The 18,440-nt window shown below is 35.4% G+C and overlaps 1 protein-coding gene and 1 long non-coding RNA gene across 2 annotated transcripts in view; one reads left to right on the top strand and one right to left on the bottom strand.

Moving 5' to 3' along the window:
* Positions 1–7,775, top strand: part of LOC121513636 — a 75,952-nt gene extending 68,177 nt beyond the window's left edge. Inside the window, exon 5 of the long non-coding RNA XR_005992226.1 lies at positions 7,587–7,775. This is a non-coding gene — a long non-coding RNA (uncharacterized LOC121513636). The remainder of the gene's footprint in view (positions 1–7,586) is intronic.
* Positions 1–18,440, bottom strand: part of LOC121513635 (ubiquitin-conjugating enzyme E2 E1-like) — a 31,077-nt gene that overhangs the window by 1,582 nt on the left and 11,055 nt on the right. Inside the window, exons 4-5 of the mRNA XM_041793512.1 lie at positions 11,623–11,755; positions 2,883–3,030 (exon numbers count right to left, since the gene is read on the bottom strand). Coding sequence (XP_041649446.1) covers positions 2,883–3,030; positions 11,623–11,755 — 281 coding nt within the window. The remainder of the gene's footprint in view (positions 1–2,882; positions 3,031–11,622; positions 11,756–18,440) is intronic.

The raw sequence follows: 18,440 nt of genomic DNA, 5'->3' as shown, positions 1-18,440 counted from the left end.
CTAATTGCAGGCATCTCTATTACTGATAAGTCAATCAATTCTCACAGGGTCTGTGGCATTTTATCTCCTGTGCAAAAGAATACATCAGTTCTTACAAGGGCATACATGAGCTCAAAGAACATTAGCATTTTGCATCAAATCAAACTACAGGAAAATAAGACTGACTGCACTGAGAGTAGCATGCTCTCATAGCACTGGCTTTACATTGTTACAGGACACTTTTTTCCAAGTCAGCTAAGATCAGCGCTAACAAGTGTCTTCATACTTTATGGCAAGTCCCGTAATAAAAAATGTTAGTCCAATGTTTAAATGTGTGTTGAAATCAGCTGTATTAAAGTTACATAGCGTACTTAATCAGTGGACAGACAGTTATAATATGATGAGTTCAAGGTTAGCTCAGTAAAAGTTACTATGAGGTGAATGTCAATAAAATATTGTAATGTGTTCAAAACAGTGTTAATTTTGGCAGTTATTTTTAATTTTAGTCTTAGTCTTTAAATGAAATGTCTTTTAGTTTTAGGCACATTTTAGTCCTTTCTGCCCTTTTCAGTTTTAGTCGACGAAAACTCAAAAAACATTTTAGTCTATTTTTAGTCCATAAATGTCCTCACATTTAAGTCTTTACTTTTAGTCCAAGCATTTAATTTCTTGCCTAGATCTGGTACCAAATCATGATAATGTGTTCTATGCATCCTGCCAGACCTGGGGTCCCTGTTTTCTACAGCTGAGAGGCAGAATAGCAAGAGATGCATTGTATTTTGACAGATTTACCCACAGTGGAGAAATATCACGGATTTTGATTGTCTGACAAAAACTACATTACATTTTAGTCTAGTTTTAGTCATCCTGATGAAAACTTAACTTACTTTTAGTCAGTTTTAGTCATCACAGATCTGTTTTTGGCTAGTCCTAGTCTAGTTTTCGTCATGAAAAAAAAGGGCTGTCGATGAACATTTTTAGTCATAGTCTTAGTCGACGAAATTAACACTGGTTCAAATGTCATATAAAACATTTCTTAATTTGTTTTCAATGAGAAACTTGAATTAGAGCAGCTGTGTGGATACATTTTTTCCAGTAATACGAAATACATTTAACAGACGGAGTTGTGACCTTTTTAACTCTAGCTCTAGCTTATACCACTTCTTTCAAAGGATCAATAGTGGAATCAATAAGGACTCAGATTGATAAAAACAGGGTGTTTGCTGAGAATTTGACATTAAATTTAACCTTTTTACTATCTTTTTCAAAACTCTTCATACATTTTAAGACGCTATTGCATCTTCAATTTCTTACCCGTTTTATCAACTACAAAGTCATGTACTGTTCGTGCTTTTTGCCCGTTGTATTTCTTGTTGTAGCTTGCAAATTCAGCTTTCTAGAAGCATTCTGAGATCAGACTATGAGGGAAGAAAGACCTCAGTTTAATACCATGAAGCAGCTGTCAATGACAGATCTGATTTTTAAGTGGACTAAAAATAGTTACAGTCATGTTAAGTCACAGTAGTCACTTAGGAGCTAACAGTAGTTGAATTGTATTATTTTAAATTTCTTCCATGCAAGTCTAGACTGGCTGAGAATTCTCCCAGCATACAATAATAAAAAAAATACCAGTTCATCTAAATAAATTAATCATGTGTCTTAAGTATGTTTATATAAAACAAATGCAGGGAAACTAGCCTACAGCCTTGTTTGATGAATACTGTACATGAATTTAAATTCTATAAAATTTAAGACCTTGGAGTTTTGTATGTAAGATTTCTTAATACCTTATTTTCACGAAACTGACTTAACAACTTTTAAAACTTTTCAAGACCCCACGGACATGGACTGAAGCATTGATAAGGGTATCAATATTATTAAATATTGATTATCTCCATTACTAGTTGTATATCTGTTACTACCTCCCAAAAGGGCACTTTGGGGGATCACTTCACACTTCAACAGTGTTCACAGATAAGGTGAAATGTCACGGGAGCGTACATGTTATAGCTTTAAACAGCACTGTGAACTGTGCACTGACACAGAGAAACAGGAACAGTAGCTTAAATAGCTGCCTCTCAGCTGATTATAGAGGAGATAATCTTTACTCTAACGATCATCAGACGAGTTGTCCTTTAGAGTGACGTCTTTGTTGTTCTTTTCCACATGTGGGAGTCTGACTAAAGCAACATTCAAAAGTAATGTGAACAGCCAAGCAAAAACAGAATCCAAGAAATAAATCTGAATGGAGCATAAAGGCTAGTAGTGTGAATGAAGCGTTTGGTTTTCAGTTCATTTAAAACAGAATGATCTGTTCTCCTTAGAAATCTGCTGAAATTACTTCACTTTTTCATTTTAAAATCAGTTAAAAACAACTTGGAAGTTTCCCTTTGTTTAATACAAAGCTTATCTTGAGCTGAATCAGAAAGTTGGCTTATACTCTTTTAATAAGCAGCAGTCAGATGTTGAAACAAATGACATGGGGAAAACTACCCCCCTCTCTGCTTTCACTCTTGCTAGCTGGGCTCGTTTATAAAGAACATACAATACCCAGATGGTGCGGAGTTTCCTGTCAAAGTGGCACATTCTCACAGTTACCAGCACCTACACACAAGTGTCAGGTTTTTTAAAACCACATGAAGTTCAAAACATTCTAAGTTCATTTCCGAAAATGCACTTGAGCATAAAGTATGTCATTTGTGTTTCTATTTCCCATCACTTGTTTTGGATGGATGCAGACACAGTATGACAGATTGAAAAAGTAGGTTGAAGTGGCATGACATGACCTCCAAAGAGGTGGTGGTTAAGGTATAACCTGAAAGCATGCTACAACAACTTTATTTTGTTGTAGCATGCTAGGCACCCTTCAAGCAAAGGTTAAAAAAATTAATCTTCAGTCTTACCTGGGTTACAGTCTGTGAGCAGGGAGCAGATGGACAGCAGCACCTTGGAGATGGTGAGGGCGGGGCTCCAGTTGTCCTTCAGGATGTCCAGACAGATCACGCCCTGACTGTTGATGTTGCAGTGATAGATCCTTGTACGGAAAGTGACCTGTGGACACACAAATAGTATATTTTAGAGCCAGATAATTGTTAATCTATGGATCTTAACGGAGAAAAATGCACTTAAAATGGCTTTAATTGTAAAAAAACAAAAACAAATGAGGAGGAGAGTGGCTTGTGTCGTTGCCCCGAGCCCCTAACTAACAAACAAACAAACAAACAAACAAAACAAAACAAAACAAAACAAAACAAAACAAAACAAAAAACAGAAAAAAAAACAAAGCGTAATTTTGTACCAGGGGGCAATATAAAGCTACAGACATGCCTTTTGATCAGAATTTAAAATACTGTACTGCAGTTATTTTTGAAGAGAATTCTGGTCTGTTAACATTTGGACCAGGCTGCTCAATTTAGCAAAACCCCCCTCCCCCAATCAAATCAATATGATGACAGTTTTTGCACACAAAGAAAAAACAAAAAACAAGAAGGCAGGTGGGGTGGCTCACTTAAAAACAGAACATACATTCAGATCTTGGAGCAAACACTGCAGTTTGTAACCGAGTTCGTAACTTTACAGCTACAGACTGCAGCAGGCTGTGACATTACCAACATGAAGACTCTGAAGTTAAACAGCCATCAACTGATACCCACATGAGACAAGAAAGAGAGGAGTTGTATTCTCATAAAATTTATTTCAAAAGGCTGAACCGCCCTCCTAAATGTGCAGCAGACCAACATGGCTCAGACACAGACTACTTAAGTAGTGTTTTCTTTTCACTTTGACTGTACAAAGATTTAGATGCAGTACCTTTATATCATACTATGATGATCAATTTAAGTTTAGTAATTGTTAAAAAAGGATTAATGATATGTCTTATAGTTACAGGGTATGTGGACAAAATCTAAACTCAAAGTTGATACTTAAAAGACCTTTGAAAAACCCCTCAGTATATTTAACAAATCCGTTACATCTTTAATTTCTTACCAGTTATGTGCATGTTTTGTGCAGACTGCAAGATAAAAATTTTAACATAGTGAAGAAAATGCACATGGTATTTGTTATTGTAATGTGCAAATAAGCAAGCTTCACTGCCAAGCTGCTTTTAATTTACAAAATCCTACAAAATGTTAATAAGTATTGGTCCCATCTCCAACACCTTCTCCTCCACCCACTTCTCAGAAAACTTGCATTTACCCATTATTTACTGTACATGCACACATCACTTGATCACATAGTTAACTTGCTAGTTAGAGACACAGCAAGGCTTTATAATTCTTTTTAAAATCCTTATTTTTTGCTGAATTCATGTATGAACTTTTAATACTTTTTAAGACCCTGTAGACACCTTGAATAAATGTCTTTGAATTGAAATTATGAGAAAGTGGGAGAAAAGTCAGAATAAAAATACAAAATTCTGAGATAACAACTCATATTGGCATAAAAAAGTCAATTATAAAATAAAAAGTCAAAATCATGAGATAAAAAGTTGAAGCTATAAAAGTCTTACATCTAATTATGAGATGGAAGTCCACATTGTGAGATAAAGAAGAAATGATGACGAGATAAGTCATTCTGAGGTAAAAAGTGAAAACTGAGAAGTAAAATGTCATAAGTATGACACGAAGAGTTACAATTATGGAATAAAAAGCAATAACTATGAGATCAAAGTTGGACTTAAGTTAGATAAAAAGCCCCAACAGTGTGGAACACAGTAGTAATTATGACTTTAAGAATCAAAGTTCTGTTAAAAAGTTTAAGTTATGAAATAAAAGCAAAAGTTAAGAAATGTAGTTATAATCATGGCAAAATATTATATTAAAACTATGATTAAAAACATAACTATGACATAAAAGTCAAAATTATGAGATAAAACAAAATAATTATGCAAAAAAGTCATAACTGTGAAATAAAACGAATTTGTGAATAAAAAAGTCTAACTTGAAGAGTTTAAACTATAAAATAAAAGAATATGAGAGGAAAGTCAAAATGAGATTAAAATTACAATTGTATGAAAGAATTATGACATAAAAAGGTAAATTTTAAAGTAAAAGTAAATTATGCGATGAAGAGTGAAAATTATTAGGCAAAAATAAACAATAAGATAAGAGTTGAAATTATGATAAAAAGTCATAATTTTGAAGAAAAAAGTCCAAATTATAATCTAATTTTAATTTTTCCACAGAATTCTGACCTTTTGTGTATTAATTATTAACTTACACTCTGGTAATTTTGATTTTATCTTAATAATAACTTTTACATTTTTTTCTTTTTTGAGTTGTGGAAATGTGCATCCTTACAAATCCAGCCTATGTGCGAGGCATCAAAACAGGCCATGTGATCAGCTGTGATCTGTTTCAATGCTAATGTTTCAACAAAATGTATGAGCCAAGGCTTCTTCACAGCACTTCAGTATTTCATTCAAATCCTGTTTTGTTACACATTCACCTTGGAGAAATGATGTAACTTCTGTGTTTTTAAAAACTTGTCTTTAAAAGTACTTCAGTATTATTTGATAAACCGTTCAACCCTTCTCCAAAACTACTCTTTCTTGAGTAGAAAGGAAGTCATGTTAAAGGCTACTCACTGATTGTACAGCGCCTGTAAAAACCAGTTAAAACAAAAGTCAGATTATACAAAAATACTAAACTTCTGTAAACAGTGTTGCTACAACTGCAGTCACTGATTTACAATGCACTGTGATCTGCAGGGGATGAAAGCCCTCTGGTGGTTGAAAATAGGTACTTCAAAATGACAGAAAAAGAACTGACATTTTCACTCATAGTAATGTCACAAAAACAAACTTTCCATGAGTGCGCAGGGATGTCTGGTACAGCAGGGATTTATTTACTGTAAACATCCTCATCAAACAACACAAAACATTATTTTGAAATAAGTGAGCAATGGAAAATCTCAGCAGAAGTTGCTGTGATTTAAAGGTGTTGGTGAAACTTTGCAGTCGATGCATCGAAAGTGCAGCAGCATTCTTGTTGTGAAGGTGGCTCTTCACACGCAGCTAAGAGTGTCAAACAGACTTAAACTTCACAACACAGTTTCCTGCTCATGTTTACACACATAAGACTTCTCAGTCACACAGACAACACCAAACATGTACTTAAATATGCTTGAGAGCTTAAAAAATACACGTATTTGTTATTCAAAAACAACAGGGAGAGCATGGATGGTAAAAAATACTGAGAGGTTGATGTTAATTCATCCATGTTATTTATCTTTTCAAACCCATTATCACTATCTCTGTGACTTAATTTGTTTATCCATCTGAAAATAAGCCTCACTAAAAGAGTGTTTATACTACTGGGACTCAGAATGAGCCTATTTGTCACATAAAGTAGCTTAATTACACTCAACAAACCTGCAGGGGAAACAACTGTTTCATCCACCCATTTACAGTCAAAATACAAAACAATAGGTGTCCATAGGGAACACACTCTATAAATAAGATAGCAATGAGTTCAATAAAGAATAAATCCTTTATCATGAAGGAGAAATTCATAGGAAGTACAAAAGACTATTGAGGTGTCCATAGATAACTATGAATTTAGTGAGGCTGATGTTTGAAATGAAACAAATGTTGAAATTCCTCTTCTGGACTTTTGTTAAAGCAGAAAAAAAAATCACTCAGGAGCAACGTTTGACTCTTTGAATGTTGCTGACAGGCTTTTTTCAGGAAATGTAAAACTGTGCTCAAACCACAGCTTCAATGTTTGCCTGAAAATCCTGTATTATTCAGGTTAGGGTTGGGCAACATGTCAGTACACACTGTGCCACATTTGATGACAATGTTTCCACCCAGGAAACTATTTGGGGCAGGCTGAGTAACACATCAGGGCTGGTTTCTCACGTGAATCCAGCAGCCCTGCATAGCAGTGTCATGTGTACAGACACAAGGGAGAGGAAAGTTGTAAACATAGAGCAGGTGCAGGAATTCTGTCTGTGTCTTGAAAACATGCAACAGTTGATATTATTTTGTTCTAAGGAAACTTCCACATTTAACTGTTTTAGCTCAGTCTTTTTGAATTTAACATCTAAATAATATATAAAATTTTACTTGATTCAGACCAAGCAGTCATTAAGCTGCAAATACCATGTTGGACAATTTCTCCACATCGTTGACCTCATACTGATGTGACAATAAGGGGCTCATTTTGTAAATTGACTAGCATGCTTCCAGACTAGAAGCAGCACAAACATCTATTTTCAGTTACATTTACACAAAAGAACGGTACAAACACTGACTAAAACCAACCGTGGATCATTACCCATGTGCTGTTGAGCTCTGTTGTTTTCCATGAACTATTAAAAACACATTAGTGAGTCAGTGCTGAACATGGTGGCCTGATTCTTTATTTACCATTAAACACAAGCGCTTGCAGTCATCGCCAACCACTGATCACCCATGGGTGCAACTGGCTGATACAGATCCCAATCACATTTTGTGTTTTGTCATAGCAGCTAGTTTAAAAGTTGTCTCGTCAATTAACTTTGTAGTGTACTGGGACCTCCAACTGATGACAAAGTAATCTGATTAAAGGACTACAAATGCCATCCTTCCTCAGTTGACAATATGCTTTTACTTTGCTTAACAGAGCAGCAGAAAAACCTCCCAAGAAGCAAGACTGCAAGCACCCCACACCAAGGACAACTGAATTAACATATTATGAGGATCCATTCAGTCCATGTGTTCATGCACAGAACAGTCAACAAATTGAAGATGACCCCAAGTTTATACAATACCCTGAAAAGTGAAAATGACTCAATAAATAAAAGGCAATCAGTCTCTGAACTTTCACTCAGTTTTACTATGCAACTGATGTAATTATTTAAGATTGCTAAGAAAATGCATTTTACTACCCAAAACAGGTATGTATTATAATTTCTTGCCAAAACCCATCATGAGGGCTTTGTCTAATAGCCAGTTAAGGACTAAACCTAAAACACATCACAATGTACATAATGTTCTGACAAAAAACCCGGATTTAACACAAGTCTAAAAATCATTACATTTGTGCTGTTCAGATACCTTACCTTAAAGGAAGTTTATCAGTTCCTTTTGAACATAAATGTAGTGAAGCTTCATTATTCATCGTTTAGATTCTTACCGCAATTTGTCAGATTTCCTGTCAGTCAGTCTCATAATTGTTTTAAGATAAGATCAGGGTTCCTACACGCTTTTTAAATCAAATTCAAGGGCATTTGACATTTCTCAGCACACACAGACCAGGCTGAATTTTCTGATTTAATGAATGGAATTAATTTGTCATTAATGCACAAATGTGATGATTTCTGGCACATCTGATGCATGTATTTTATTCATCTGCCCTATACTGATATTTATCATAACACATTTTAGAAGGTATGCTAAGCTGCTTCTAAACAATATAACTACTAAAAAGCAGAATAATGCCTTTAGTCTGGGAAGACCTTTCAAAATAAGGGTGGACTGCATAGATTTGAAGTGGGCAATCTGGTAGCCCAGATGTTAAAGAACTGGACATGTGTTTACAACAGCACAGAGTGTATTTAATCACAGTGGGCTGAATAAATTCAGGGGGGTCTGGGGTTCTTCCCCAAGAAATTGAAAATATCCAACACTGAATTCCCTGAATTATGGAGAACATTTATGCAACAATTTGTGGGTGAAAATGTTTAAAATTGTAAAATGTTGTCTAAAACATGAAGAATGTATAAAAAACATGCTGAAGTCAAGGTGCCTTTTAAAATTCAAGACCTCCCACTGGTAAAATCTGACTTTTTAAGGCCTTAACATTCAAATGTGCAGTTGAAGACTATTTAAAACTTTCAAGGCTCTGCAGGAACCCTGTAAGATTATGTATAAAACTATAAAATATTGTTGCAATTAGAGAAACAGTTTCAGGCCTATCAGTATAAAGAATGAAAAGGCTTAAACTTATAAGAAGAAATCATAATATACTGATAAACAGTATTGATGAGTCATGGTTCTCAAATATCCTCCTGAGGCCTGAGCTTTTATTTGGAATGAATTTTTAGTTTCACCCATTTGTGATTTTATCAGTTGGATCTGATATGTATGACGTCTTGTCTTTGAACAGGAAGGTTTTTGCCAAAAAATTGTGTCTGCAAACGAGGACAACAGGCTTACCTTAGAGTGCAACACTAAAAGAAAACAGATTTTTAAAATTTTGTATACATTTTGAGAGTGTTTTGGCCAGTTGGTAGGAAGTTGTTAAGTCTGTAAGAAATGATGTCAGTCATTCAGAAACATATGGTCCAGTCCTTTTTCTGATAATGGAAAACAAGAGCTTGTTATGGCCAGGTATGAACTTAATTTTGACTAAAAGTTCTGGAGAAACCCCAAAAATAAAATAATGAGAGGTTCTCAAAACATAAAAAAAAAACAAAAAAAAAATCCCCCTATATTACCAAAAAATTCTGTGAAAAATTCAAAAATCCTTCCAAAATCCCCCCAAATCTCCTCTAATATTCCCCAAATGTTTCAGTTAACTTTTCCGAAAATGCCTAAAGATTTACATAAAGTGTTCCCCTAAAATTCTGTGAAATTTGAATGTAAATTTCAAAGAAAATCCCCTACACACATTTCCATTCAAATTTTACAAATAAATTTGTTAAATTCACATTAAAGTACCTAAAAAGACTTTGAATCAAACACTCCAAAATATAAAAACATATCCCCAAACATTTTAAAGGAAAATTAAAAAAAAAAAAAAAATCAACATAAATTCTCCAGACATTCCAAGCAAACCACTTAAAACTTTTACAGAAATTCTGGCTAATTACCTCTTAAGATTGAAAAGCAGAATTTATTACTCATAGTCGTATGAAAGGCGAAATGCAACAGCATCCTTTATTGTGCACGCAGGGTCTCAGGAGGATATTCTAATAGTTGGGGTTATTATTATTGTTTCATATGTTTTGCAGGAAACTGCCTGTAACATGTTACTAATAAAAGAAGGTGTCTGAAAGCCGTTTGCTGTCCACTGTTATAAAACAAGAGCGCACATTGCCAATTTGGTCACCAAACTCAGGGTGAAAATAGGTTTCTATTACAGAAATAAATCATGCAGAGCTTGAAAATACCTTGACTCTGCAACCTTTCTACGGTTTCTTGATTATGGTGATGTTCTGTGACTGCTTCAGCCAAAGATCTACAGTCTTTGAATACTGGTTGTCATCGACTTACTCATCACTGTGAACTCTATGCCAAATCTGGATGGCCTTCTTTGAGTGAGCGCAGGTACATGCATTGGTTGACTCTAATTTACAAGGCTCTTCTTGGCTTAGTTCCTTCTTATTTATGTACTCTTCTTCAAAGAACTGAAAGCCATTATGCCTTGCACTCTAGCAACACTGTTCATCTGCTTGTTCCTCATGTGAGGACTGAATTGGGGAAAAAGTGTTCTGTCTTGCTGCCCCCTCCGCATGGAATAGTCTCCAGTCTGATTTGAAACTGTCCCAATTCATTTCACTTGGAGCCTTTTTAGTTCTTTCTTAAATGACAGACATTGTAAGACCATGGAACAGTGCCTCTGATTTTAAATTTGTTACTGTGAGGCATTTTTCCAGCACTTTATCTGCAATTACCCATGCACTTTCAAAAACTATTATTTGTTTTAATTTATTGTTGTAATCGGTCATTGAAATGTATCATTTTGTGATGTGTGCTGCTGACCTATTGGCCAGGTCACCATTGAAAAAGAGATCTTGATCTAAATGGGTTTTATCTGGTTAAATAAACGTTAAAAAAGAAGAAAGCATTAGCGTCACATGGCACTACTGTTGTGTTACAGACTGTACAGGTGCTAAGAAAAGTGATTCAGCATCTCATAATCGAAGGACGACACTTTGCTTTGTACTCTTAAACAAATCCTTTCACAGGTCAACATTACTGCACAATGTAAAATCATGGCAGTTTTGATATGTGAGCAACAAGCTCACAAACTCATGCTTGTGCATTTTCTTTGAATATTTGCCCGTGGTTTAGGGAAAAAAATCCTTGAAATGCACATGTGCACACAATCAATTTTGATTTCATAGGTTAACTAACTGATAAAATGATGATGATGGCAGATAATAGGAATATTTGATCTTATATTAAACTTGTGAGTTTTTCAGAGTAGGATGTGCACCAATATGACATTGCTACTACTCTCAGAAGGTCTCTTTTCTGAACATAACTTTTGTTTTCTTTAATGTCTAATTAGAGCTTTATCTCAATTTAATAATTATATTTTTTCCAGTTTGTCTTATTATACTTAATGATTAATTCCTGTACACTGAGCGCAAAGCTAACTGGAGTCAGATTTCTTGTTTGCAAGCATACAATAAAGCAGATTCTGATATTAACTTTTTCAACTATTTCTAGTGCCGTGCAGCACTACCAGTGCCCAGATAACAATTTTCAGAGTATAATGAATAAAGGAGTAGGATGTCAACTACTAGTTTTGTTTTCTGTGTAATTTAAGACACAGAAGGTTTTTAAGAAAAAAAAAAATGCACATATTGAAAAATCTGTTATGTGACCATACTGGCCTGTAATATCAACCAGGTAATACAGATGAGACATTTAGTATGAGATATTATTTTCAGTATCTTTAAACATGCATGAGGAGCTTCTCTCAGTACCTTGGGGGGTTTGAAAGGGTAGTCGGGTGTGAAGGCGATGTCCAGGAAGAAGACTCCTCCTTCATACACGGAGCCAGGGGGTCCCAGGATGGTCGACCTCCACTCATAGATGTTGTCTCCTTTGGGGCCAGCGCTGCAGGTGGAAATATTAGACCAATGTCAGCATATTTAAATCAAAAAAGACAAACTGAAGCAGTGACAAAGAACCCACATAACACAGAAGTTCTCTGCTGAGTGATCCATAACAACCAAAGTATTTTGCCAATCATGATCTGGACTGAGATCATCATGTTTGAAACTTAGTTGAATGAATGATTTGTCTTTCAGTGTTAACATTTTAAATCAGTCTAATCAGCATAACTGAAGAAGAAAGAAAAATGAACACTAGCTCATTAAACAGTGAACACGGCATAAATAAATTAAGTTAGACAGATAAAAAGCCACCCACACAGTGAGAGAGAATCTCAATACATCAATTTAGATTAGATGCTCCTGCTGCTTCAAACATGCAGCTTGATTTGCATTAATGGAGTAATCAATGCAGAGTGTATTTCATTAAGAAAAACAAGTTTTAGTTCATGATATGTGTATAAACCTAAAAGAAGTACAAGAAAGCTCAAATTTACTAGAAGAATGCAGGAGTTTGCGGGCGGTGTACTCTCTTTCTTGAATGAGTACGTCATGCAAAATGAGCGCTGCTTTTCCTCTGAAATCTGTGCAACATGTGTCATTTAAGGGAAATTCCACAACAATGTGAAACATTTCAGTTATTCTTGAAGCTCAAAGAAACAGGAAAAAACATCACTGGAAATATATTAACTTGCCCTGCCTTTGATGGATGAAAGGAAATCCACAGTGTCATTTCTTGTGGTCTTAACATAATCTGAATATAAAGAAACAGACTAATAAATTTGCAGATTGAAAAATGTCATAAAATGTTCCTTTTAAATGTGAAGAAAGTTTCTTTTTCCCTTGTGCATCTTTCAGTTCAAAGCAAATCCCCAGTGATGTGTCTATGCATCAGGATGTGTGATCTGTATTGATTTTCCCTCAAAGCAGACAAGCCTTTATCCCTTTTACATGCAGAACATGTGGTCATGAACCCCTCGGGGTCATGAATACAAGACATAATAGTATTGATCTAAAACTCTTCAGGGGGTTTGGGGGGCAGATGTTGCGCTCTGCTGTGCTTTTTGATCGGCATTAAGGCGGATGCTTGGCAGAGTTTTACCATCCAGCTATGACATACTGTATAAAATGGATCCAGAGAGAGCAGTTTGACATAATTAAGAGGGTGTTAAAACGACATGAAGACTGAAAACGTCCAACATAGAAGCAGATTTGGCTTCACAGACAATGATTTTTATGATATGAACACATTCCTCCGAACGCATACACCCCCAATCAGCCTCAAGACACCGATACACTCTTATCTGCATTTATGACAGGCCATTAAGGGATGCAGGAGTCTGAAAGTAGATCAGGTGTTTTATTTTTTATTAGAGATGTGGTTTGAGCTAAAACACACAGTTATAAAAACTGGCACAAACAAACCTTTTGCTGTCAAAGTAATGTGGTGCTTCTATTTAAAAGCAGCAGTGTGCGGCAGCCACTTTTAGGAAATTAATTCAACATGAAGACTTTAAACAAACAGCCTGAAGTTTCAGAGCTGAACATGAAATGCCTGAAGATAAAAGCTTATGGTAATATTGAATTTTACAACATTTAAAGGCCGTTTAGAAAGGAGGAGTTTTGCTTTCATTACACTGCTCATTGATATCAAGTAAGGAAGCAGTTTTACATACATACAAACAAGGTTAATATCATCATTTTTGCACCAAGCAGCTTTCGCTCTTTTCAGACTTGATGTAAAAGTGTTTTTTTGCAATCTCGCAAGGTCTTGTTTGCCAACTATTCTCTGTATTTTTCATCAAAATCCAAATTTCCTTGAACGCTCATTTTCTTTGCTCTTATGTTCACAGTTCCTAAATTTGTTTGCAGTAATGCACTGCCATTGATGCTGCTGTACTTGCAGCAAATTAACATACAAACAAGCAAAACCACATAAAAAAAGATTATCATTTAAAGCTAACTCAATTGTGTAGATTTGTTAATATATTCAGAAATGTCTCAGTAACAGTGCCTCTTATACATAAAATAGGACATGTTTAATACATTTTGTCACCTTGAATTTTAAAATTCTGATTTAAAACTTTTAGAGTATCTGCAGTTTTATGGATGAACTGAAATCTGAAGGTTATTGAGGTTAAACTCTTAACAGCATTTTATTTGCAGACTTTGTAGACATAAATAATGCTCTATAATAACTTTAAAAAGTCGGTGTATAACAATTTAATAGATTGAACAATTATGGAAAATAATATAAGTGCGATGTTTTCCACAATATTGCAATTGCGATTTGATATGTGATAATTGCTTAACTTTCTTTTTTTCCTAAACAAGGGTTGAACAATTCTTTACAAGTGTCTAATTCTGATGATTTCAACTTGTATTGCAAATTGGATATGAGTTAATGCATTCTTATATTTAATAAGAAAAAAGTACAAAAATGAAGAAGGTAGGATTTTTGTAACCTTGCAAAGCAGATGGATACGCCCGTTTCTGTGTTTCTCACAGGCGAATCCATTGTGCAAGCTCCCATCTGAACTGCTTGGGCCCGGTTAGAAAGTGACAGGAGGGACAGTACTTTTGGGCGTGGCAAAAGTACTGCCCCCTGTGACGCTGTGACGTAAGCAAGCAGCAACAAGAGGCTGGTGCAGTTATGGCGGAAGACATTAGCGTGGGTGCTGCTAAAGCGCCAGTTTTATCAGAACTTGATGACATTTTCTCATTAAAAGAAGAACAAAGAGCAGCACTGAGTTCTTTTCTTTTCTATAATGACAAAAGCCGTGTACTGACATGTCTACAGTTGCCATGGTTCGCGTTATGCAGTTCTATATGGAGTTTTAAGTTAAATTTGCCACACTTTTTATTTTGAAAAAGATTTCACTCATAAGCTTTTACAAATAAACATAAATAATACCATGACAGGCCCTTTAGCTAGAAGAAAAGTCATGAAATACTCCGTTGTTTGTTGTGTATGGCAAGTTCTCAAATGTTTTCTTTGTTATGTTTACTATTTATTTAATAATGATTATTTACCACATTAAGGGTGAAGCAATCCTACACAAAAACTCACCAATCTCAAGTTACAGCCAATGGCCAAAACGCTGTGGTCTTGTCCTCCCATTTAGACTCACAGTGTTGACTTAATTAGTCTGTTATCTTTGCTGATGCACACTTGACGAGTTTCTGACAAGTTCCATGACATGAGAGCATCTTTCAGACCTTTATCGAGGAAATCTCCTGTGTGATTGTGGGGGGAAAAAAACTTGTTTGGAGGCATGAACTATTTAAGTCCCAGTTGTCGATGTTATGAACTGTCAATTGAGATATGACTCCATAGTTGTGGAGAAGTGGGTCACGTTTGTTAGATGCTGGGTCGCCTATTCTCCTGCTGACATGTACAACTCCAGCAGGGAGCTTTCAGCAAAAAAACTGTGCCTGGGCAGATCAGACTTTGGGTTGATTGTCTTAGTAAGACTGCATCACTGCCACCGTAATCACAACATAATCTTGCATCATATTTTACAGATTACCATGTTTAGTTTAACATCTTCTGTCTTAAATCAGAACTACTGCCAAATGACAGACCCAGAGTATTATCCAGAGTACATTGGGAGAAGCAAAATGAATGAGAGAATTTCATGCTGATGGTTTTAATCTTCAAGTTTTTAATCTTGATGGTTGCAATATAGTCATTTTAAACATCTCACACAGCAAAAGCTGCAGTACATCGAGTATTCTCAATATGTTGCCTACCTACTCGCAGTTCGCATGAACAGAACACTGGTCTGTGTCTGAATTACCAACACTACTGTCAATAAAGTTACTACTGCTGTACATACCTTACTATAATTAATTATACCCTTATATATCTATAATTAGGCGCAGTTTCTTTGAATCAAATCTATTCACATGTTGGAGCATAATGTGGGCAATTTTACTTAAACAAGCCATGTGAGTATTTTTATTTTTTGTTTCTATTTATGCTTTCAATTAACAACCATACATATTGGAAATAAAAACAGGAGAAATATTTTTTACACCACAGCAAATAAAGGAGAAAACTGACAAATTTAAAATCAATTAACTGATGAATAAAGCAGTAGATTTACTGATAACTGATCACTTCTGTGTTGCAGGAGCTGCAAAAATTAGTTTAAGGAAGGCTTTGGCTCTGTAACTCGAGTTAGTCATCTCTTAACTGCAGGGCAGAGGGTTCAACCCCGAGCTCCTTCAGTCACATGTCAATGTGTCCTCAGGAAAGACACTTAACTCCAAACTTTTCCTACTGCTGTGAAAGTGTATGGATGTGTTTGAATAGGATTATCAAATACTTAACATCTTCACATATCAGTTTTTGTCATCAGTGTGAATGTGGAGTGAAGGCTATGAATGAAAAAGTGTGAACTGTGGTGTATACAAGCTCAAGTCCATTTAACATTTAGTTTGAAATACAGTTAATCAATGGCATACTTATCAGTTACACATCCCAGCCATTTTCAAGCAAAAGTGTCAAAATAAACTGATTTGTGCTTCATAACTAGAAGTATTTGCTCTGTTTCTCTGTCATTCATTAAAGCAGTTCAAAAGTCTTTGGTTTTTAGACTGCTGGATGGAGAAAATAACCAGTTTGAATATTTTATATTGGCCTCTGGCAACTTGAGACAAGCATTTATAAAGGATATTTTTGGGCCTTTTTTATGCCTAATTTCCCATTCAGAAATAGAGTGCTTTATTCTGTAAACAAGTCATTTCAATCATTTTCAAGCAAAAGTGTCAAACAAATCTGGTTCAAGCTTCTTAAGCAGGAGGATTTGCTTAATTTCTTTGTCATTGATAAAAATAAGCCAGGAGTCTTTGGTGTTGGGTAGGCTGGTTGGATAAAAGACATAATAGTAAGATTTTATTTGGGCCTCTGGTAAACTGCTTAACATTGTCTGAATCGTTTTTAGAATATGCCAGTTATCAGGAATATGTTACTTTACACCTTAGCTGCTAGACCTATCTGTGACAAAATGAACCAAATGATAATTTAATAGATCACATCAGATTCTAGTGCTACCCACAGAGTGAAATGTACTGTTAACTATGGCCATCAATCAACAAATCCAGTCTCTGGTGAATTTAATCAGCAGCATAATCAAGTTGTAACTACATGACATAAACCCAGGGAGAACAGCGCAGCCATTACTTCCATTTCATTAATATCACTATAACTTCTCCTTCAGTAACAAGTTAAGCGTGAGTGCACATTCACATGTTGAACATTAAAGTAGTTATAAAATACATTATCATATACTACAAGGAACTCAATTAAACATGGCTTTTAATCCATCATGTTCTGGGCAGGTGGTATTTTAAACTGTCACACTTCACTGTTGTAATTAGGTGGTCCATTATGAATCTGGCTAAATGGTACAAGCCTGTTGCTCAAACTTGCTGCTGCTTTTGTTCTTTATTGTAATAACTTCCAGCTGCAGTCATCCGTTTTGTAATGCATAATTTAAGCCATTAATCTAACCAAGAACAACACCGTCTTATAGCACTAATGATATGGACAGCAGCACTAGTCATGTCAATGTCATTAGAAAAACACTCATTTATATTTTAAGGATTTAATAAGAAAACTTACACAAGTTTTAGTAGATCTGAATAATCACCTGGATGCATTTCACTGTGTTTTTCTTTGTGCAGGATTCTTGTTCTAGCAAGAACTAAAACCAAACCTCGCTGTGAATAAACAGATAAAATAGCTGATAAATTGTGCAAACAGCCATTTTTGGGTCACATATGTGTTATCAAAAAGTGGCTAAATACTCAGACGACTGTTTTTCTAATAAACACCTATGTATGTGGGTATTTAAAATTACTTCTGATCATTCAAGGTCTAAACCTTGACATTTTAGCACAAAGTATTTAAATTCTACATTTTGTGTTGAAAATACAGGTTGAAACAGGCTACTGCAACTGAAGACCTTCTACTTGCTGATGTTGTGGCAGGTGGTGTTTGTGGTGCCATCTTTGGTCTCCACAGAGCTGAACAGTTTCTAGCTACTTTTTCCAGGATCATCAGCTTCACTAGTAGCAACTGACAGCTGAATCTGCAGATCAAAGCTGGCTCCCCCAATCAGAGACGCTACTGTTACTCTAGGATTAAAAGTAATATAAAGCTGTTGACAGAGATTGCTAATAACCCATGTTTTTTTCTAAAAATAAGGTTATAAAATACTAGCTGCTGTCTTCTACATAAGTGGTTCCCAACCTTTTTCCACTGAGCCCTCCTTTACATATCTAAGAAGACCTGTGGTCCCCCATGGCACCCACGAAAAAGTGACTTATTGTTGTCAAAAATACACATCAATTTGAATTGTTTTCATCATTTAAAGCCAAACAATATTAGCCAAAACACAAGTGTTATAACCAAAACACTTTTGTATGAACAATTTCTGTGTGTTATCATGGTTTTAGATAGTCTGAATGACCCTAATTTTACCAACCTCAGAGCAGACAGACCCTTGCACCCACCTGAAATCTCTGGCGCCCCCCAGGGGGTTCCCCAGTTTGGGAAACAAGGTTCTACATGAATATAAATCATTGTTAATGATTGTTTTCTCTTTTAAACCATCTTTGGTTAAAAAGGACCGGTGAGTTCACTAGGAGCAGCAGAACACGGCAGTTTAATGGGTAAAGGC

This window comes from Cheilinus undulatus, linkage group 8, assembly GCF_018320785.1.
Source record: "Cheilinus undulatus linkage group 8, ASM1832078v1, whole genome shotgun sequence".
In the NCBI taxonomy this organism is placed as follows: Eukaryota; Metazoa; Chordata; class Actinopteri; order Labriformes; family Labridae; genus Cheilinus; species Cheilinus undulatus.
This window is presented reverse-complemented; position numbering and strand designations above follow the sequence as displayed.